This window comes from Apis laboriosa, unplaced genomic scaffold (genome assembly GCF_014066325.1).
Source record: "Apis laboriosa isolate Shangri-la unplaced genomic scaffold, ASM1406632v1 scaffold152_cov153, whole genome shotgun sequence".
NCBI classification, from domain to species: Eukaryota; Metazoa; Arthropoda; class Insecta; order Hymenoptera; family Apidae; genus Apis; species Apis laboriosa.
This window is the reverse complement of record NW_025221902.1, coordinates 236,108-259,255: the sequence shown is the minus strand read 5'-3', so window position 1 is coordinate 259,255 and position 23,148 is coordinate 236,108. Positions and strand designations below refer to the sequence as shown.

Genomic DNA, 23,148 nt, shown 5'->3' with positions numbered 1-23,148 from the left:
GAATCATTATGATGATTCATTCTTATTTATTTCTTTATAAGAAATCCAATGTATATTTTTTTTTAACTTTTCAAACAAAAATACATTTATATTTTTCCAGAATTTTTGAAATCGTTCAAGTTTATTTACAAGTATTTTGCTTAAGAACGATATTATGAAATAAAGATTCACTACAAGAATTATAAATATCACAATAAAAATCTATATGGCATAAGATACCATAACATGATGATATTAAAAAATTCTTTAATAGAGATATTTTTTTTAACTTTTTTCTAAAGTTAATTATCAGTACATGAATCAGTGATTACGATATACATTAAAACCTGAAAATTGCCAACGTCTTTCCATATTTGCTCCAATTCCAAATAAATCTTGTTTGAAGACTTGAGGAAATCGTTGCATTAATGCTTCTACTTCATTTGGTTTAATACCTGGTTCCATTTTTTGTAAATAAGACCATAAATAATCTACACTTGCACCAAATGGATGAATATGTAGAAATGTTGCTATTAATCCTACAATTATAAAAAAATAGATTTATATTATATCAGATTTTAAAATATTTATTGTATATTTTTTAAATATTTCATTTTTTTATTATTCATATTTTTATTTTATCAGATAAAAATTCACAAGATGATTTATGAAAAATACCTATTAACTTGGCATCTTTTTGAGAAATTTGTACGAAGCTAGATGTTAAAACTAATTGTTTCGGAGTTCGAGGTTCTTCGTTAACATCGTCATCTTTATCTAATGTTATTATTTCGCTTTCTCGAGGTTCTTCCTTCTTTGTAGCATTTAATTTTACAGTTAAATCTTTAATTTTTTCGTCATCTTGCGCTTGCTGCTTTCTCGATTGCATCAATTGTTCCTGCATACCTTTTAAGGTTTGTTGCAACATTTTCATTTGTTTATCCTTTGCATCTATTTCACTTTTTGTCTCTGATTTCAACAAATCCACCTATGAAATATAAAAATATATCTCTTTTTTTCATTTGGTTCTTATTTTAACTCGCATTAATTCGCATCACGAGTTAAATAGTAGATCATAATCATCGCATACTTCGTTTTTATATGCCTCCAATTGACACCGAAGACTATCGTTCTCCTCCTTCAATGTTTGTAATCTTTCAATATCATCATGTGAATCTGACTGATTGCGTGCTTTTTTGCGTTGCGGTTCCTCTTCTGAATCAGAAACTTCCATTTCTCCTTCACCTTCCATTAAAGATTCTTCTAATTGTACCGCTTTAATTTCCTATTACAATGAAAAGTCATCACTGAGTCATCATTTCCAAATTTTTAAATTTATTAATAAAGATAACATCAAAAATCATGCCTATATATATATACATATATATACATATATATACACATATATGTATATACATATGTATGTATACATTTTTTTTTTTCATTTTTTCCTTCTTTTTCTTTAAATATCACTAAGTACATAAATTTGATAGAATTTTTTTTTTTAACTTTCATTTTACATATTCCCCAAACGATCATTTTTTACAATCAAAAAATGCATTTTTATAATGCAAAGATCATTTTAAGTTTAATTTTTAAAAAAATTGATGTTTTTGTTTTTTAGAAATCACCTGGAAGATACTAAGCAAAATTTCATATAAATTTACATAGATTAATAAATAAAGAAAAAAATAAAAATAAATTGTGATAAGACAAATTTAGTGCCCTTACTTTTGATTACTTACTACTAATTTAAATAGAGAAATGCAATTAAATGTCTTGAAAAATATTTGAGAAATATTTAAAAAATATTAATAATATAATATATATATAATTATATATATTATATAATAATATATATAATAATATATAAAATTATAGAAAAAATGTTTAGATAAAAGTTCAATCAAGAAAGACAAATGATGCTAATATTTTTTTGATCTTGTAATAGCCTTGAAAATGAAATTGAATTTAAAAATGAAAATATGTATATAGATATACATAATATACATAATAATTCTCTTGCTAGAAAAAATACTTTCAACAATATTTACTTTCAAAGCAATTGTTAGCACTAACATCATCTCAATATATTATGAAAAGAGTGACTGAATTTTAGTGATTTTAATTTGTAACATCAATTTTAAAAATTCTCTTAAGTCTCTTATGAAAATCCTCTTAAAAAAAAAATTTAAAAAAAAGGTTTTTTTTATTTGAATTATGAAACATGAAATAAGAATTGTAAAAAAAAAATAATGAATATTGAATTTTTGAACATTTTTCAATATCATATATGTGCAAAAAAAATGTAAAAAAATATTGTATAAAAAATAAGGAATATGAAAATATATTTTTTTATTTTAAAATTTAATTATGATTTTTTTAAGATCTTCAGGATAATATCAAGATCAAATTAATTCCAACATTTATTTGATCTTTTTGATATCATAAATTATTACACAAAACATTTTTTCATATTTCTCATATTTTTTGAGATTTAATCATTCCTATCTAAATCATACATATGTATGTGTATGTGTCTTAATGAAGCATATTTAACTTTAAATAAAACTTTTAATAAAAATGAATAGATTTATGCCAATTATATCTTCATTTTCGCATTTTCATTTATATTAGCATAGAATGTGAAATTCGCTTAAATGAAAATCATATTTTAAAATATAAATTGTTGTTTGTTCGGTTACCTGTTTGCACTCCACAGTCAATGGTACCTGTTTGATTCAAATTAAAAGAACTATTTTTTACCTTTTATGTTCCATATTTCCCAAAAAGTTTAAACATCAATTGTATACAGTTTGTATGAAATACGTCTAATCAGACGCAAGTTATTCATACTCTTTAATCGCTACTTACCTTTTTTTTGAAAAAATGTGTTTGCAAAACGCGTGTGCCTGGCGTATGGATGAATGTGCATTCGCATAAAGAAGCGCATTGTGACTCATAAGACTTTATCGATGATTACTGTTGTCTAATCGTAAAAAAAAGTAACGTAATGGACACGAGCTACTAACGTGGGAATGCAAATACATACCGAAGATTGTTTCTTCCACATTTCGATGTTCTTCCGTTGAGCCTTTGTGAAGTGATCCCAGACCTTCTTGTGGCTGGCCGCAGTAAAGACGCGTTCAATCTGACTGACTGTTGATGACATGGTCGCATGTTGCATACAAAAACACAACAAATCTTCTGTTGTATACCCTGCTTTGAACTCTACATTCGTGTTGATCTAATACGTAACTCTCGTTAAAATCATCTATATGCGCGCGCGCGCGCGCGCGTTTGTTAATGTAAAATATACATTTTTTAACATAATGTTTGCAATATTGTATAACATCACAAGTGTTGCATACCCAATAACTCTTCTGTATCATTCAGATTCGAACGTTTCCTTCTAAAATATATTATATGATTTTAAAGTTATTCCTACTATCTTTCTTTTTAGAAAAATTTCCTATGTAGCGGGCTAAGCAATAATAATTATGAAGTTACTTATCCCAATAAAATTTTTTAAAAAACTGCTTTCACCATTGATCAGGGATCCTTACAATTCGGCTGCCAATCAGTCTTTTTAATAGATTATGATTAGTGCTTGTTTTCTTTAAGAAAATCTGCACTATTCTCCTAACAACTTACAACATGGAGAGGCTTCCAACGTTAAAATGATGATCTTACGCTATAATTCCACTGATTGTTTTGCATTATACAATATACTAAATTATTTACATTATTTGAAATGATATTTTTATAAATTACTATACTAATAATAAGTTAATAATAATAAATCATTGAGAATCATAGCATAATTTCATCTCCGCAACAAATATTTAGCCCATCACCCTTAATCCTTAGCATTGCAAGCATGCAATTTTTAGGTACACTATGTTTCTATAGAATGAATTTTTGTAATATTTGTGCTCTTTTGTTCAATCATCAGAGCCTAGAATCAGAAGACAGGATATCTTCACCCACCTTATTTTCTCCTACTGTCTTTGATCCTTCTATTGAGTCCCGATGGTGCATTGATAATACACTCGTTATATAATAAATTCCTTACAATATATCTGATGTTGAATCTCAAGGAGGATGAAATTTTTTGACAACCGAGATTCGATACAAAACGATCGACGATATAATCGCAATGTTAATAATTTTATTTCATATTATGTATTTGTTTTTAGAAATGTCAGAATCTTTAATATCAAAAGTGACGTACCTTTCTAATTATAACATAACATTCTGCATTTATTATAAATTGTAATTTTGTATTTATATTTTAATTTAGTAATAGCTAAAAATTTATTAGATTTAGATATAAAAAAAAGTACGCACTTCTGTTATTATAAAACGCGTGAAATTCTGACAAAATCATATTTTGGCATTTCACGTATCGAATGCTCAAAGAATTGTAGAACCCTTATTTTATAATAAAAAAACTTACCAGATAAAGCAATATGTATGTGGATTTGCTCTTGTGTACATAAATAATGTACAGTGGTATAGAGCTATGTTATAGAAAAAAAAAAATATATATATACATATATATGGATTATATAAACGTACATTGTATTAAGAGTCCCTGCATTCTGCCCTTCATTAATTCCTTTGCTTTTTGGAGTTCCTCTTCGTAAGCGACCTTTTCTGTAAGTAGCCTTCGAACGTGAGAATTCGTTGATTGAATCATCGAATAAAAAGTGTTAGCATTGCGTTTGGTACAGTCTCCACGCTCGAGCCATGTTACGACAACCTGGAATGATTTAATGCGCTTGTTTTGTAACGTAACAGAACGCGTTTTCTGGAATTTAAAAGTTTTAGTCTGGAGAAACATTTAGCAATAAAAGTGCTTAAACATTTTATATAAAAAATTATCGTTTATAACAATAATTACTTACTTGCACTGCTTTCATGAATGTATCGTCTTGCTTAATTTTTTCACAAATATTTGATGCTTCGTGATCTGTATAATGTACTACTGGAGGAGGACTGGATGGTGCCCTTTGTCTTTCCTTTTCAACTCTTTCTCTATGGCGTTGTTCTCTCTGTAATTGACGTTGTCTACATTCCCATTCATATTGGTCATCTCTAGCCTATATTTTTTTTTTAATATGAAATAAAATTTAATAAATAAATATTTAATAAATAGTTTCTCATATAAAATTATAAAATTATGAACCTGAGCAAAATCTACATGTAATCTGCCTGTATTTGCAGGATCACCACTGGATCCTATTCTAACTCTATATCCAGATAAATAAATTGCTGCATCAACACTACTTTCGAGTACGAAACGTATATGACAAAAGTTTTTTTTAGAGAGTCGCAAGGTGGTTATTTCTCCACAACGTTCGAATATTTCTTGAATTATCGTTTCTGTGATATTTTCAGGTAAACCTAAATTAAATAAAATTTATAGGAATTTATAAAAAAAAATATTTCTTATTAATTTTTATATAATAAAGAAATATATGGAAATTACCTCCAACAAAAATTGTTCTGCATCCTGGAGGTCTTTCTCTAGTTGTTGGAGGTGGAGCATTTGGATTTGGTGGGAACAACGTACAACTTTTGCAATGTATAATTTCTTTGGTACCTTGTGATGTTGGTGGAGGAGGTAAGGCACTGCTCATAATTTGGGCAGCATCATTCATTATTTGTTCTGGTCCTAATATTTGTGCACCTATCATACTACCATCATGTGACATCATTCCCATACTCATGGGGCCATAACTATGAGTATGTCCCATATGTGGACCAAGTGTCATTTCACTCATCATAGGTCCCATTGGACCCATTGGACCCATTCCCATTACTGGATATCCTACTCCCATTCCCCAAACTCCTGTTGCTTGTTCCATTTGAGTTCCCAAATTTGGAGTGTTACCAGTATTTGATGAAGATGGAATTTCGTTATTATTTGAATTATTATTATGACTATTATTGCTATTGCTAGAATTTATACTATTTCGATCATCTGGCCTTCGTTCTTCTCTTCGATCTCTTTCACTTCTTTCTTCTCTCCTTTCTCTATCTCGCTCTCTCCGATCACTTCGATCACTCCTAGATCTATTTAAAAAAAAATTATAATAATATAACTGTAATAAATATAATGATCATAGCTTAATTAATATTAATATAGCTTAATTATATTAATATAATTATATATTGAAATTATATATTAAAAAAGATTAAAAAAACCTTCTATTATCCCTAGTGTCTCTATTATCTCTGTTTTCTCTTTCTCGTCGAATATCACTTTTTTCATTTCTTTTATCACTATTATCTTCTGGAGCTTCTCTAACTACTGGGGGTTGATTTTTATTTGTACTAAATTCTAAAGGAGAATCATTCATTCCAGGCAGTGGTATTGGTGGAGGTAAAGGAGGAAATCCTTGGCTTGCTAAATCCATAAAACTTTGTGGACCTGCAATTGGAGCAAGAGGTCCCATTGGTCCTATACCTAAAATATGATATTTTTAAATGAGAATAATTTTCTATTCACCATAAAATAAAGTAACTTTAAACACAGTAATGAAAAATGCATATTTCGATAAATGACATAAAATGATTAATATAAAGTACATGGTTAGGACTTTTAAGCATACCCATTGGTGGCATAGCAGCTGCTGGTACACCCGGAAAATTGTAAGCCATTTTCTATTAAATTCTTTATAATTCTGCAGTTATGTTTTGAAATTATAAATAATAAAATGTCGAGGAAAATAATTTACTTTTTAAGAATTCTAGATCATATCGTAGCAAACTCTGCATCCAATATGGCAGGAAGACGAATGTAACCTCCTTAATTTTAAAATCTTCAATTGGTTCATTTTCTTAATAATTTTAATATCAATTAATATCGAACAATGAGAGACAACGAATGTACTAAAATTATTGGAACAAATGTAATTTTAGTGCCTTACAAAGAAAAACATGTTAAAAGGCTAGTATCGTTTACCTCTTATCGATTGTGATATCAATATATATGTAATAAAAATATCCGCCATTTTTAAATAGATTTTTATATTTTTTTGAATTAATTAGAAAATTAATATACATACATATATTGTTTTTAAATAAGTTCTTATTACTTTTTTAATATGTTGTTATTATTTTTAGATATCACGAATGGATGAAGTCAGCAGAATTACAATATTTTACTGGTTCAGAGAGTTTAACATTGGAAGAAGAATTTCAAATGCAAAAGCGATGGCATCAGGATCAAGACAGTGAGTAACTTTATTTTTAAACATGCAAATATTAATAATATATTTTTATTTGTTGTAGAATGTACCTTTATCATTTTAGAAAAAGCTATTTATACTGAAAATGGAAATGAAATAGGTATATAAAACATTTCTTTATCTTTAACATTATTCTTTTTATTACATACTGATATCAATAAATTTTAGAAGCTATGATTGGAGATACAAATTTATTTTTTAATGAATCAGACCAGCCAAATACTGCAGAAATTGAAATTATGATAGCAAATATTAATTGTAGAGAAAAAAAAAGAGGTTGGGAGGCAATAATTCTAATGATGCTTTATGGTATTATGCATTTTTTCTTTCATTATTTTGATATTTTTTTATCTTTATAAAAATTAGCTTTTTTGAATTAGGAATTGACAAATTAAATGTAACAAAATATATTGCAAAAATTAAATGTGATAATGAAAAGAGTATAAAAATGTTTGAAAAATTAAGATTTCATAAGGTAATTGTTTTTTTACTATTATTTTTATTATTTTGTACTATATATATATATATGTACTTTTGATGAAAATAATATATTTACCAATAAATATAATTTATATTATAAAACAGGTAAAAAAAAATGAAATTTTTCAAGAATATATTTTTGAAAAAATGGTAAATCAAGATTGGATAATCTGGTTATATTCTGAAACCATGAATGCAATTACTTATGGCGTTTATGATAAAGAAATTGATAAAAAAGACAAAGAGAATAAATGTGTTAACAATTTATAAAAATCTGTAAAGAATCGATAATTATTTGTACTAATTTTATTTCGTGAATTATTAAGTTATAAAATTTTATAAATATTATTTTAAATATTTTTTTATAAATATTTAAACTATATTATTTTATCATATCAAATAATTCTCTGCATCATAGTTTCAATTGATATAATCGAGACGTAATTAGTTTTTATTGCTTCTAAGTGATCATACTTGAACGTGATCATACATGAACTACAGTATACGCATCTTTGACGAACGTGCTGTGTTATTATAAATGTATTTTATGTATTTGATAATAAATATATTTAATAATATATTTAATAATATATTTAATAATATATTTAATAATAATTAGATATAATTGAAAATATATGTAAGTAATTATATATTTTATTATTTTTTTCATTCATTAAAAAAATTTAAACAAATTTATTAAAAAATGATCTTTAAAAAAATTAAATTCATTATTTTGATTTATTATTATAAAATAATGAATTTATGATGGTATGATTTAAGATGAAAGAATTGTAACATAAGATTTAAAAATTAGCATGCATATTAATAGATGATATATATATCATATATCATATATCATAATTGAATAAAAAAATTGAAAATATACGATATTATTTTTTAGAATATATATTTTCTTTATCTATCTTTTATTTTATATTGACATAGAGAATATAATAATATTTATATCGGATATATATTTATAATATCGTACAATTAATTTATATTAATATAAATTATATGTATAAATATATTGAAAACAAATATTGCTATATCAAAATATCAAATAATAAATAAAATAAAATTTCAAATATTTTTTTTCGATTTTATGAATTCTGAATTTATGATTTATGAATTCTGTTCTCGTTAATATCTTGTAAAATATATGTAAGTATGTATATACTTGAAAAAAATTTTCCAAAAGATATGATAATATTATATATAGAAAAACAAAATTGTGCAGATTTAAAGTAGATGTACATTCGAAAAAAATATAAAAAGAAAATAGAGATGTTGGTATATATATATATATATATATATTGTTAATTAATGGAATATGTAGATTTTTTTAAAGGAAATAATGATTTAAATAATATGAAAAATAAATTATAAAGATAAAAACAATTAATACAATTATTACTTATTTACTTATTCATTTTACATATAGATATATATATATATATATATCAATATCTTATACTACTGTTACATTTATAAAGAATTCATGTTTTATTATTGTGAAAATATACTGCATTATAGTATTATTTTGCCTCATTCGCATTTTATATTTTTCAATAATTTTCAATATTTAAATACAAAATATAGAACAAAAATGATAATGTAATTATGTTATATTATATGGTTTTAAAAAAAATTCCAATGATTGATGATGACAATTTTCATTATACACTTGTAATATGGTATAATATGGTGAGTTTACAATAGAAAGAATTCAAATAATGCAATTTATTTATCATTATTTTATTTATATTTTTACATTTAATTGTTTATGTCATATTTACCATAGAATAGAATAGATTTTCTAATTCCTAATTTTTTCTAATTTTTTTTAATTTCTTTGATTTTCAAAATTTTTTAATAACATTCGATAAAAAATTCGTCAAATTTCTTAATTCACTATATTTCAAAATTTTATCACTTCTATATAAAGTTAATATAAAGCTAATATAAAGTTAATTTTCAGATAGTGAAACGAGATAAAACGAATGTAATGTCTCTATCTAAAATATTACAAAAATTGAAAAATTCTATACAAAAAAGACCGTTACTCTTTAATTCAGTAATGTACGGTTCTTTTTATACTGGTGCGGAATTCGCGCAACAAACTTATAACAGAATGTTCAAGGTAATATTTCTTTTTATATGATTAAAATATATCGTAAACTAATATAAATTTCAAAAACTATTTCAAATTTTGTAAAGAATAAAAAAAATATTTAAAAAATACGAAATTTTATATTAATTAAAATCATTTTTGAAAATATATATAAAACTTACTTTATTTTTTTATTACATTTATGATGTTACGAGAAATATAATATAAATGCGAATCATAATATAAATAAAAATAATATTATATGAGAAATAAATAATCATGTAAAAAAGAAATATATAATGAATACATAAAAAATAAAATAATAATAAATAAATTTCTTTAAAAAAAAAGAAAAATAAGTCAATTACGAAAGTATAATATTGTAATAAAAATATAGACATATGTATTTGATTTTTGTGATGTTTTAATGTTTCTAATTATAATCAATCATTTCGATTGTAGTTTTCGTTATCATCAGCATCAATAAACATAGAAGAAACAAATACATTTAAGATTGAAAAGCCGCTGTTTATTTGGATAAAAAATTTTAATCAAAAATTGAGTTTATTAAATAAGAATAACATGATGCAATTGGAAAGTTACAATTGGACCCAACTAAAGCGATATGCTATCTATGGTTGTTTCATTGCAGGACCACTACTACATGGATGGTATCGCGTATCACTTTATTTTTATTCAATGCTTTATATCATCTGTTCATTATTTATGACGTTAAGCTTTAATAATTATATGATAAGGCACTTTGTTTATTAATTGCATATATATATACAATATGTATACAAAATGTATATATATATACATATATATTTATAACGAATCAAACATAAAAATTACTTAAAATTTCGAGTTCAATAATCTATTTTTTATAAAGATAGATATCTATAATCTATATCCAATCTATAAAGATTGAATTATTGATTACATAAATATATATTTTTAGATAAAAAGTATAAAAGAAATTAAAATATAAATAATAACAATAACAATAACGACAATATTAAAAATTAGAGAAGTAAGTGATATTTTTATAATTATGGAAAAAATTATATATATATTATGTATATAATATAATAATATATATAAATATAGTAAAAATAATATATATATACTAATATATATATATACATAAGGTTTCTTGTAACTTATGTATAAATGGAATCAGAAATATTTTATGATTTAAAATAAAAAAAAAAAATAAAGAATGAAAAATATATTATAAACATCATTTTCAAAAAAAATACATTTGAAAACCAATCATTTACTAATGATATTTAATAAATGACTGATTCTCTATATGAAAAGGAAAAAACATTTTAAAATAAAATTTCTTTGTTTTTTGAGAAAATCGAATTTGAAAATTCATCTCGTATATCTGATTAATTATTGAATAAATATATATTTTGATTACTCTTAAAAATAAAATATTATTCTATTTATTTTATTTATTTTTATATATTATTCAGTATTATTCAATAATATTCAGTTGAGAATTAGTTAAATTCATATATATTTAATTCATAAAAATTCATATAAATTTTTAAATCTTATATCTTTAAAAATAAGAAATCAATCAATTTTTTAATTCTTAATTTTAAATTTTATTATTTTTAATTCTTAAGTTTCTATTTTTAATCATAGAATATTGTTGATTTCATATCTACTATAATTTACGAAATACTTATATATAAAGTACATATAAAATATAATATTATATAAAATATAATATATTAAATTGTAGAAAAATAATTAATTAGTTTTGTTTGATTTTGATAAAATTAACTCTTTCGTAGACATAAATATCAACGTTAATAATTTTGTTAACATAAATATATAAAATAAATTGCCTGTCTATTGAATTGTGTGCGCACGATTTGCATTCATCGGCTGATCAATTATCAATTTATTAATTTATTATTTTTCGTTGAGCTTATTCTGTTTTGTCATTTGTATTAGTATGAAATTCGCCTGTATAGTATTTATTAATGCTAATTTTATTATAAATTATCATAAATGATCATAATTATCATAAAATAATTTGGAAATTGTTATTTAATTGATTAATAATAATTTTTGTTTTCAATATATTTTTGTTAACAAATAGAAATTGACTTGAAAAATTAATTAAATCTTTTAACATTGTTTTTATTAGGTACAAATGGTTGGATATGTTCTACAAAGGCAAAACTATGAAAATTGTCTTCACAAAAGTTTTAATTGATCAATTTGTTTTTACGCCACTATTAATTACACTATTTTTTATCAGTTTGTATAAATTTTTCTTTTTATATATATTTTAGATCTTTAAAAAATGTTATACTTTGTTAGCATTGTTAGCATTATTATACTTTTATATTATTTAATATTTTAGGTATGAGCCTCATGGAGAATAAACCAAATGTGTTTGATGAATGTAAAGCAAAATTTTTTCAAACATTTAAGGTAATTTAAATTATTTTTTTTTTTTAAATTTAAAAAATTCGTATCTAATTGAATTTTTTTTTATTTGTAGACATCATGTATATACTGGTTACCAGTTCAATTTTTTAATTTTCTTTTAGTACCACCAATATTACGAGTTTCTTTTGTTAGTATTGCAGCTTTCTGTTGGGTAAATATTCTTTGTTATTTAAAAAATATTCCTGTATCTGAATGTAATGATAATCAAATAAAATATTGATTTTTTGTATTAATATCTTTGGTTTGATATATTGACAATTATCAAAAATAGTACAATAATGAATATATGTTGTATTTAAATAATTATAATTTCATTTAATTTAATATATTCAATAAAAAATTGATATTTATTAAAGGAAATAAAATATAGGAAATAAATTCAAACATTTTTTCTAAAAATTAATAGATTAAATTGAAATGTCAAAGTATTAAAAATATATAAATAACAAAAACATTAAAAAAAACATATTTTCCTTATTTTTTCAATTTAACATAGTATACATATAACACAATATTATGTTCAAAAATTATAATGAAGTCTTTTATAATTTTATAATGTTATAATAAACAATTCAATAAAATATTGTGCTATTTATAATGTTATAAATTTGATATTTATATAAAAATCAAGTGAACTTTTAAAACTATAAAATCATATTTGTTCATATGTTTTCAAATTTTATATATATTAATTTCAAACTTATAGAATTAAATTTTTTTGTATTTAAAAAAAAATTTGTTTTGAACATTTTCTTTGAAATATATCTAATATTTGATTTAACCAATAATTAACAATATTACACTAAGAGAAAATTTAATATATTTGAACACTATTTTTATTAATAAATAAGTATTTCTCAAATATTATTTTGAGCATTGAAATCAAATTTATTATTAGAGAAATATGTTATTGTAATTATTTAAAATATTAATTTCATTTTTTAACAATTAAAATATTTTTATTTTCTCTAATTTGCATGTATGAATGCATATATACATAAATATATTGATGGTGTATATACATGGACATGTAAAATGTTTAGTTCAGTTTAGTCTTCATTTAACAGTCTTGTTGATATCTTATGTTTCAAAAGAATTTAATCAACTGTACAAGTACATTATAAGAAAAAGCGTATTTCATGTTTGAGGCAATAAAAGATTATAAGCATTTCATGTTTCTATAATAAATATTGTTCATATAAATGCTATAACATATTAATTATATAATACATATATTTGTAGCAACACAATATGTACTTATGTATATAAAATTTGATTGATTTAGCTTATTTTATTTCAATCATATAAAAGAATCCATAAAAAGATAGGCCATGGAAGTTTATTATTTCCATATAAAATATTATATATTATATATACTTATTTTGAATATTTAAGCGAATTAATAATCATAATTAAAAAAATATCATGATTGATCAATATTGAATTTAAATATCAAACAGAATTTAAATATTTAGATATACATTTAGTGTGTTCTACTTTCATTACTTTTTCCATATATATTGTTATACAATGTTCAATTTAAAAGTCATAAAGAATATTATATATTCTATTAGAATTTTGTAAATTTTCATTATTCAGCAAATAAATATTATACATAGGTAATATTACTAAGTAAATATTGTTTACAATATAATATATAATACTGTCAGTTTGGTTCGACAGCAAGCAAGAAGTATTTATATTTTATGTTAAAAGTATTTTTAAAGAGTATATGTCAATTTTTACATACATTTTATATTATACTATTAGAAAGAACCACTTAATTTAATATATTTGGTTCATTTAAATTTGCTATTCGATCATATTAAACTTTTTAAAATTGATAATACTCATATGAGAATGTGTAAAAATTATCTTGTGTTTACTTGAAATATATTTTTTATAACGGTATATATATGTAAGATATAACGTGTATTTTTATGAATGAATATGCATATGTGACTCGATAGCATTGTGCGATTATAAAACATTATCTACTTGCCATCAAGTGAGTTGAGTGATCTACTTCTTTAACAGTCTTAATAGATCAGCTTAATTAGTTCATCTAATATTCATTTTTAACAATTAGGAAAGGCACCTAAGAGGGATCCAGCCCTACCTTGTAGAAGAAAATATATTCATTGTTCCACTAGCTGTGCGTTTTCTTATGAGACGCGCTGCCACTGTAAATTTTTAATTAAAAAAAATATTATTAGATTTTTCTTAACTTTTTTTTTTCTAATTAATTTTTAACTTTATTTTCTTTGAGTTTTTTTTCTATTTCAAACTCACCAGTCGCATCTTGTGGAGTAAGTGGTTTATCTATGACCTTTTGAATTACATTCATCCATTGTGATCTATCATCATCACTTTGAGCAGAAAGAAGATAAGTTCTGTCTGGAGTTTCAAGAGTAAATGAAAATCCTTGATCTCTTGCACCAGGAGGTACTCCTGTTTTTACTGCAAAACCATCTGAACTGTGGCCCAAGAAGATTTCACCTTTTGGATGTGCATCCTTTAAATAAAATAAATTTATTAATTTATTTTCCAATAATAAAAAAATACGAATGTTTATTATTAACTGTTTGAGTGTTACTAATTATTAGATATCTGAAATGTGTCAAACAATGCGATCGTGCTATTTTTTTGTTTATATCAATTGTTGTATTTTGATTATTTAAGATTTACAATTTCATTTTTAAGTTTTCTACTGTTTTTTTTTTTTTTTTGAAATACAAGCAATATATCTATCGATCAGCGATCATATTGTGTAATACTCAAATAATTAAATAAACATGCACACCATAGGATCATCATGATACATCAATTTTCGTCCATCTAGTGTGAACCATCTTTTTTTATAAGCATCTGTATATCTAGGTCCAGTTTTCCATAAAAATCCTTCACGAGGAAAATCTCTGGTAAGCTGTGAAAGTAATTCAGCCTCAGTTGCTCCTGGATATGCAACTTGCAAACGATGTAACTTTGCACATCGTATTGCCAAGTACCAATTTGTGATTACTTCTGGATCTTCATGATATACATAGATATGTCTTGTTGTACCATCTTTCATAAATGATATTTGCAAACTATTTTGATTACCAGTTTTAGGAGGAGCAAAAGCAACATTTAATTCTGATATTCTAAGAACAGCTTTGGGTTCCTTAAAACATAAAGAAATGAAATACATATCAAATATTAAATAAATATATAATTAAATATTTATAAACCTTATTTTCTTTAACATGATATTTGAGAGTATCTTCTGCCTCACAAAGAACAAATTTTCGTGGGTGATAACGTGAATCTTCTTTACCACGTTTCATTAAAAAACCTTCCATGAATCCTGAAACATAATGATTTTGTCTCTCTGGATGACAAAATTCTTCTCTTTCATATTTTGCTCTTATCCATTGTTCTATTAATACTCTGTTAATTGAAAAATATGATTTTTGAAATATATATATATTTTTAATTTAATATTCTGAATGTACAAGACAACCTACTGTGGTGCATCTGGATTTGGTCTGCGATAACATGGAGGTACACGTTCTTCATAATGAAGTCTAGCTGCAATATTACCAACTTCTCTAATTCGGTTTACTTGAGAATCTTCCCACCTGTCTAGTTTTAAATGTTTAACTTTAGAAATATGTGCACCCATTGATCTATGTATACCTGCACATCTTGTGCACACAAATATTCCTATATTATAAGAAGCCCATTCTGGATCTGAAATTTAATTCCAATTAATCTTATGAAAATATCTTTTATTTTCTAATTTTTTGATATTATTATCATTTATCCAAATATAGCTAAATATACATGATTATAAAAATAATGTGAAAATATATTATAAATAAAAAAAAATGTAACATTATTTTCAAAATAACAAAAATAAGCTATTTATTTATTTCAAAAAAAAAGATATTATGTATTTTTAAAAAAATATATAACAAAAGAGATAAATAAACATAAGTAACACAATTTCAATGTATGAAAAAAATTTCTTTATTACTATATACAATTATGAATTAAATATTAATGAATATTATATTATTATCTTTAAATTTATTACATAAAAGTCATTTTAAATGATATAATTTTAAAACTTTTAAAAACAAATACAATATTTTCTATTTTAATTAAAATTCATATTAAAATCTTAAAAAAAATTCTTCAATACCAACAATACCATAAAACAACTTTATAAATCAATTTTTTTAATCAATTATAGCAAAATAGAATTGAATAAAAATAGCAATTTCAATTTTCTTCTTTTTAATATTATAATTATTATTAAATTATTTTGGAATTTGTTTCGAACAAAATTAAGAAAATAAAGTTTCATATTCAATTATTAAAAAATTTGCAATATAATAAAACAAATACTTTTTAATAACTTTTACATTGTGATATAATAATATAATAAATACTTTTTAAAAAATCCACTCACTTTTTGCCCCACAATCCGCACACACATTATTTCCAGGTTTTTTGAGGAGTTCTGCTAACAACTTCTCATTTAAGTCCGCCATCTTAAAACACTGACAAACAGCAATATGTATATATACAAAGATTATTCGATACGAAGAAGGTTAACTCTTATTGAAAAGATTGCCTATAATTAACCTTTGAAAATATTATAATAATTTAAATTCATTTAATATGTTATATAATATATGTAATAAAATAAAAAATTTTATTTATAATTTTTAATCACGTTTATTTTTTATGTTTAATAAATTAATAAATTAATTGAGAATAATTGTTTGTTTTCAGATATTCTTTTTTTATTATACTATTACATACGAGAATAAATAAAAATTTATAAAAACTAAACTAATATTTTTACTAAATTAATATTTTTAATTTTTTAAACTTTAATATGTTATAATATCAAAAATGATTAATTTTTATTGTTTCTAGAGTTATAATATATTTAAAATGTTTTTGTATAAAAAAATTATTTGATCAAAAAATAAATCAATTATAATATAAATATTATCTAGTATAATTATATTCACTGTTATCAAATAATGTATCAATCTATTAATTTAATAAAAACAATTAAATTGTTTCCATTTTTAAATGAATAAATATCAGATGACAATTTATATTTAATGAATATTCTTATTGATTATTTTCAAAATTATATTAAATTTTAACATAATTTTATTCACAGTTATTTAAGATATATATACATATTCATATATTTTTTTTATATTATACATATATATATATTCTTTACACACGTATTTTTTGGTTAAATTTCTAACAGAAGATTATCAATAGTAAGTATATATATTTTTATTTTAAAAATACATTAAAAATATATAAAATTTGAAAATAATATTTATTATAAGACGTAAATACTTATATTTATTTATATGTATATATTTAATATCTATAAGTTTACAGAAAATTGCATTGGAAATTTATAATTTTTAAAAATTTATATTGATAAATTGAATCATAAAAATTAATATCTATTTATAGTTTTTCTTTATCCATAAAAATACTAAATATACAATACAATATGTTTACAATATGTATTACATATTATAAACATTATATTAAAATATATTATTTTTGAAATATAAAAAAATTAATAATCTTTAATATTGTTTTTTTTATAATAATTTAATTATATGTATATAAATAATGGTATATAAAAAATAGTATATAGAAGTTAAAGATATTAAATTCTGTATAATTTCATTAATTCATTAATAATATTAATAATTACAAACAGATAATTAAGATATTTAATATTTTTGTAAAAAAATAATTAAACGTGATTAAGATTTATTTGTGTTTAATATTAAGTGATAAAAAATTTTATAATATTTATTATTATAATTGATATAATGTCGAAAATATGAACCTAAAAAAAATAAAAGAAGCGTAACATTGATTCTAGTCGTGGAGTGATTTATCGTTTGTACAGGGCCACCAAGTGTAATAAGCGACGCGTTCTGCCACTAGCTAACCAATTTTGATTCATTAATAGGTCGACCCGTATGACCCAAAGTGTCTGCGACTGCTAAACGAATTAATTTACCCATATTCTTCTTTGTCAATGTGTGTTTTTCTTACATAAAAACGAAATTTTGTTTACTGTCAATTGTGACTATTTTTATCCGTGAGTTATCTCTACTAGTTATATGCATAACATTGTTCTGCTTCGAATTAAAAATAATATAACTCAAAATTTTCATCGATATGTAAAAGGATTTTTAATCATAAAACTATGTGCAAAATGAAGGTAATTTTAATTGAATAAAAATGATTTTTTTTCAAATTTTTACTCGATGTTATTAATTTAAATATAAATCCCATATCTCTGATTTCCTATAGATATTTAAATCAATGATTTAAAATTTTTCTTATAAAAGCCAAAAATTTTCATTTCTTGTTAAAATTTATTTTAGTATTATAAAACAGTAGTATAAAAAATTTATTATATTAGAAATGAATTATATAATGATATTAAGAGTAAAATAAAAATATTTGTTAAAATGTTCTTTTTAATATTATCATATTATCATATTATCATTATATATATATATCTCTTTGCTTAAACATGTATAAACTAATACTTAAACTAATAATTAAAGTTTCATTATTCACATTTATATTATATTATTAATACTTATGTAAAATAATATTAGAAGAATGTTCTATTTCATTAATTTTAATTATTATATATTATATATACATGTTTTCTTTAAAATATATATATTTTATAATATTTTCAATTAAATGTATTTGTAGAAATTAATAATAGTTCAAGATGAATTTTAATTAATTTTAATTTTGTATTTAAAAAAAAACGAGAAAATTTAAATTTTATATTTTATTATATTATTTTTATTTCTAATTAGAATATAGTATAGTTATAAATAATATTTTACGATAAAAATATAAAATATAATAAAAAAATTTACGGAATTATATAATTTAAATCATAAAATTAATATAATTTAAATTCGAAATTAAAATAAATTATTCCATTAAGTACGTAATATTTCTATATTTTAGTAATTTTAATAATTATAATTATTTTTTGTTAAATAGATAAATTTTGTTAAATAGAAGAAATCAAAATTAACAAAAAATTAACAAAACAATAGAAAACTTTTTATAAATTTCTATATATTTCACGAGTAATTGCAATAATATATAATAATCATATAGTAATAAAAAAATATGTAATTATATTTTATATACATTATTTATTTTTTTTAAATTTAATAATGCTAACATTTAATAAAAATATTTAATAGTATATCTACTTTTATTTGATTATTTTATTATTTAATAAATTTATTTTAATATTTATATTAATAAATAAAAAATTGAATTTTTAATTTTAACTATATTATATAAATATGCATATTGATTTTGATAACAATTTAATAAAAGATCTTTCATTAAATTGTTTCAAAGCCATTGTTTCATAAAATTGCTTTTATTTTTCATAGAATGATATTTAATATATAAATAATATTATATAAATAATAAAATATATTAACATATTAAAATTATCTTGTATAAAATATAAAATTATTAATTAATTAATATTCTTTGAAAAAGATCAATTGGGTTTACAGATGCAGTGGTTTGCCATAATGATATGCTTATATGCTGGAGTAGCTAGTGCAAGAACAGAAGAAGATCAACAAACATCTTCTTCAACTTCAATTACTGGAATATCTGATGGTCTTTTAGAACATTGTTTTTATCAGCAATCTAGTGAATGTCCTGATGTCAAAATAACTGGATGTTCTTGTAAAAAAATTATTCTTGCTCATAATAATCCTGAAGGCAATGCTGTACTTTGTTGCAATTTGGATATTCAAAACTTTGAATCAGAACTTTCTTGTACAGGTTAAAAAATTGTTTAAAAAATTAAAAAATTGAAATTAAAATTTTATTACATTAATGACAAATGAAATATTCTATATCTATATTATAATTAAGTATAAATTTGGCAAATATTTAAAAATTTACTCTAAATTTTTTAAAAACATTTTTATTTGTTTTATTTCAGGATTTCCATCAAATATATCATACATACATATAAGAAATGCAACATTGGATGTATTTAATGTAAGTGAAATTCGATGGAGGAGACTAAAATCACTTGCAATTACAGATGGTAAAATTAATAGAATAAAAGGACAATTTCGAATGATGACTCCAACAATTTGTTTGAATCTTTCAAATAATGCTCTTATTGAAGTAGAGAATAATTCACTTACAAGATTAGCTCAACTTACTACTTTGGATCTATCTTATAATAATCTTACACATTTACCAGCTTTAAATACAATGAATGGTCGCGAATTTTGGCTTGATATTTCAGGTAAATAAAAATTTATATTTTATTTCAATATTAAATTTTATGAATATTTCAAAATATAACTTTTTATATTTAGGAACAAATACACTTTGGTGTCATGATATTTATCAATATATTAATAAAACAGGAGAAAAGCAAATTAATTTTAATCATGAAAATGAAACTGTATGTTCAGCTAGTAAAACTTGGCATTGGTTTAATACAACAGAACAAGTTCCATTGAAACAAGTTCGATATCTTAGTTTGGTAATAATTTGAGAACAAAAATCATGTTTTTAGAAATATAGGTAAAACTTTAAGTAATAGTTTAAACTGATATTTATTATTTAATTGTTCTCTTTTGAATTAACAGTTACAAACAGAATGTCCTAAAGGAGATACATGGCAGTGTCAATGTAATTTCAGAAGATTGGATATTGTTGAAGGTAAACCACCAACTTTAGCAGTAAATGTAGATTGTAGTGGAATTCAAATTACTGAATTACCTGAAAAATTACCTCGCAATACTATAGCACTGAATGTTTCATATAATAACGTACGTAAATTTTATATTTTCTTAAATTATCGAAACTAATAAAAATAATTTTAATTTAATCATTATTATTTCTTAACTCTTATTTTTAATATAATTTTTAATAAAATTAAAAATATTTTTTACTATATATATTATATTATAATAGTATGTTATTATTTTTATCATTGATTGTTATAGATCACTGTATTAGATGATCTAAGTACTAATCCATGTTATGAAGATATAAGAGAGTTTTATGCTGACTACAATAATATATCGTCTATAAATAAATTAGAAGGTTCTAAATTTTTGGATAATTATGCTTTTCTTAGTTTACGATATAATAAAATTAAATCTGTAAGTAAATGTAAAAAAATTTTAATAATATTCTAAATACAAGTATGTTAAAATTATGCATATTTTAAATGTGTAGCTTCCTACATATATTTTAAGCCCTAATACTCACGACAAGAGTTTCACTAGTTCGCGATTAGTAAAGCTTGGAGGAAATGAATTACATTGTGATTGTAATACAGCCAAGTATTTAAAGGTAATATTTAAAATATAATTTAAATTTGATAAATATGTTTTTATTTTGTGAAATTTAATTTTTTAAAATTATAACTTAGGTATGGCTACAAACTCGTATATTAGATTCCGATGAAGTATTTTGCGAAAATGTAAAAGAAAAGGTTATTGATTTAGAACCTTCAAAGATGTGTGTTTATCCTGGTGATTGGACAGATTATATTTATTATATTATTGCTACAGAAGTTATACTCTTAATAAGTCTTATAGCTAAAGTATCATATGATTATTGGATTTTTAAAACAGCAGGCTATCTTCCATGGCCAGCAAATAAAATGCCAAAACTACCTTGTGATTGGCTATGTGAAACGTAGTAATAATTTTTTTTTATATTCATTTATAATATTTTCTGAAAAAGACAGATTCCAATAATATTTCTATAAAAAAATATTAAATTTTTATATATTATCGAATACATATGTTTTTATATATATGCGTGTGCACGCACAAATATTATACAAATTTTGAATTGAATAATTATATATTTTAAAAAAATAATAAACGTAATAATAAACTAAATAATAAACATATTATGTATTTAAATATTTTATAAATATAAATTTATTATTAATTATATAAAACTATTAAGATTTTAAGAATTTAAATAATTTAAATAAATGTCATAAATTTTAAATTTATTCATGATATTGAAACAATTCATTTATATTAAAATTTATAATGCAAATAATTTTTTTATAAAATAATTTTCATATACAGAAAATAAAACTTGAATAAAATTGATGATATTATCAGAAGTTAATATACAATTAAAATATAATCCTTATAAAATATAATCCTTAATAAATAATAATAATTTTTATTGAAAAAAAAAACAATTTATTTTAATTTATAATTTATAATAATTGAAAATTTAATGCAATTAACTCAAAATGTGTGTTCATATAATATTATATTTATATATATAATACATATCAATGCATAATTTTAATATATTGTTTAAATATATTATAAAAATGTGATATTTTTTATTAAAAGTTATTATTTGTATTCAATATAATGTGATATAATAATATATAATAATACGAATTTTTTTATTGATTTATAGTCCCTTTATAATTGTAAATATTTTTATATATTTTATACTATATTTTTATATTTATATTTATATATATTTATATATTATATTTTTAAAAAATTGTTTATTACTTCTGTATATTCTTTAATTTTTTCTTAATTTTTTTTTAAATAATATAATATTCAGTTAAAATACATATATATATATATTAAAATGCTTAAAATTAATTATCAAATATATTATACATATAAATTTTTATTGATGAAAATCACTTTTACTGATTTTTCAGTATTTTTATTTTTTTTTTAATTTTTTTTAAAGTTTTTCTTTTTT

The 23,148-nt window shown here is 21.6% G+C and overlaps 3 protein-coding genes across 6 annotated transcripts; 1 reads left to right on the top strand and 2 right to left on the bottom strand.

The window, feature by feature from the left end:
• Nucleotides 1-77: 77 nt before the first annotated feature.
• LOC122710756 (ecto-NOX disulfide-thiol exchanger 2) lies at nt 78-14,443 on the bottom strand. Of its 4 annotated transcripts, none has more exons than XM_043928804.1 (10): nt 14,312-14,443; nt 6,193-6,454; nt 5,474-6,060; nt 5,171-5,388; nt 4,890-5,084; nt 4,561-4,813; nt 3,032-3,138; nt 1,070-1,264; nt 658-967; nt 78-518 (listed from the first exon to the last, which is right to left on the bottom strand). In XM_043928804.1, the coding sequence occupies exons 2-10, from the start codon at nt 6,441-6,443 to the stop codon at nt 301-303; spliced, it is 2,334 nt and encodes a 777-aa protein (XP_043784739.1). In that variant the 5' UTR covers nt 6,444-6,454; nt 14,312-14,443; the 3' UTR covers nt 78-300. The 4 variants fall into 4 exon arrangements, with proteins under 4 accessions (XP_043784739.1, XP_043784737.1, XP_043784738.1 ...); XM_043928802.1 differs by lacking the exon at nt 14,312-14,443 and adding an exon at nt 6,600-6,739; XM_043928803.1 differs by lacking the exon at nt 14,312-14,443 and adding an exon at nt 6,600-6,739 and having other exon boundaries at nt 4,561-4,792.
• On the top strand, nt 6,804-22,210 carry LOC122710758 (protein halfway-like). Its single transcript, XM_043928808.1, has 16 exons — nt 6,804-6,937; nt 7,114-7,223; nt 7,282-7,338; nt 7,407-7,547; nt 7,619-7,713; nt 9,700-9,861; nt 10,294-10,502; nt 12,002-12,114; nt 12,221-12,291; nt 19,926-20,202; nt 20,366-20,680; nt 20,754-20,923; nt 21,030-21,212; nt 21,390-21,548; nt 21,625-21,741; nt 21,821-22,210. Exons 1-16 carry the CDS (start codon nt 6,861-6,863, stop codon nt 22,091-22,093), a joined length of 2,529 nt encoding a protein of 842 aa, XP_043784743.1. The 5' UTR covers nt 6,804-6,860; the 3' UTR covers nt 22,094-22,210.
• On the bottom strand, nt 13,980-16,884 carry LOC122710757 (arf-GAP with dual PH domain-containing protein 1-like). Its single transcript, XM_043928807.1, has 6 exons — nt 16,766-16,884; nt 15,816-16,041; nt 15,540-15,738; nt 15,113-15,472; nt 14,602-14,824; nt 13,980-14,492 (listed from the first exon to the last, which is right to left on the bottom strand). The coding sequence occupies exons 1-6, from the start codon at nt 16,845-16,847 to the stop codon at nt 14,425-14,427; spliced, it is 1,158 nt and encodes a 385-aa protein (XP_043784742.1). The 5' UTR covers nt 16,848-16,884; the 3' UTR covers nt 13,980-14,424.
• Nucleotides 22,211-23,148: the final 938 nt, after the last annotated feature.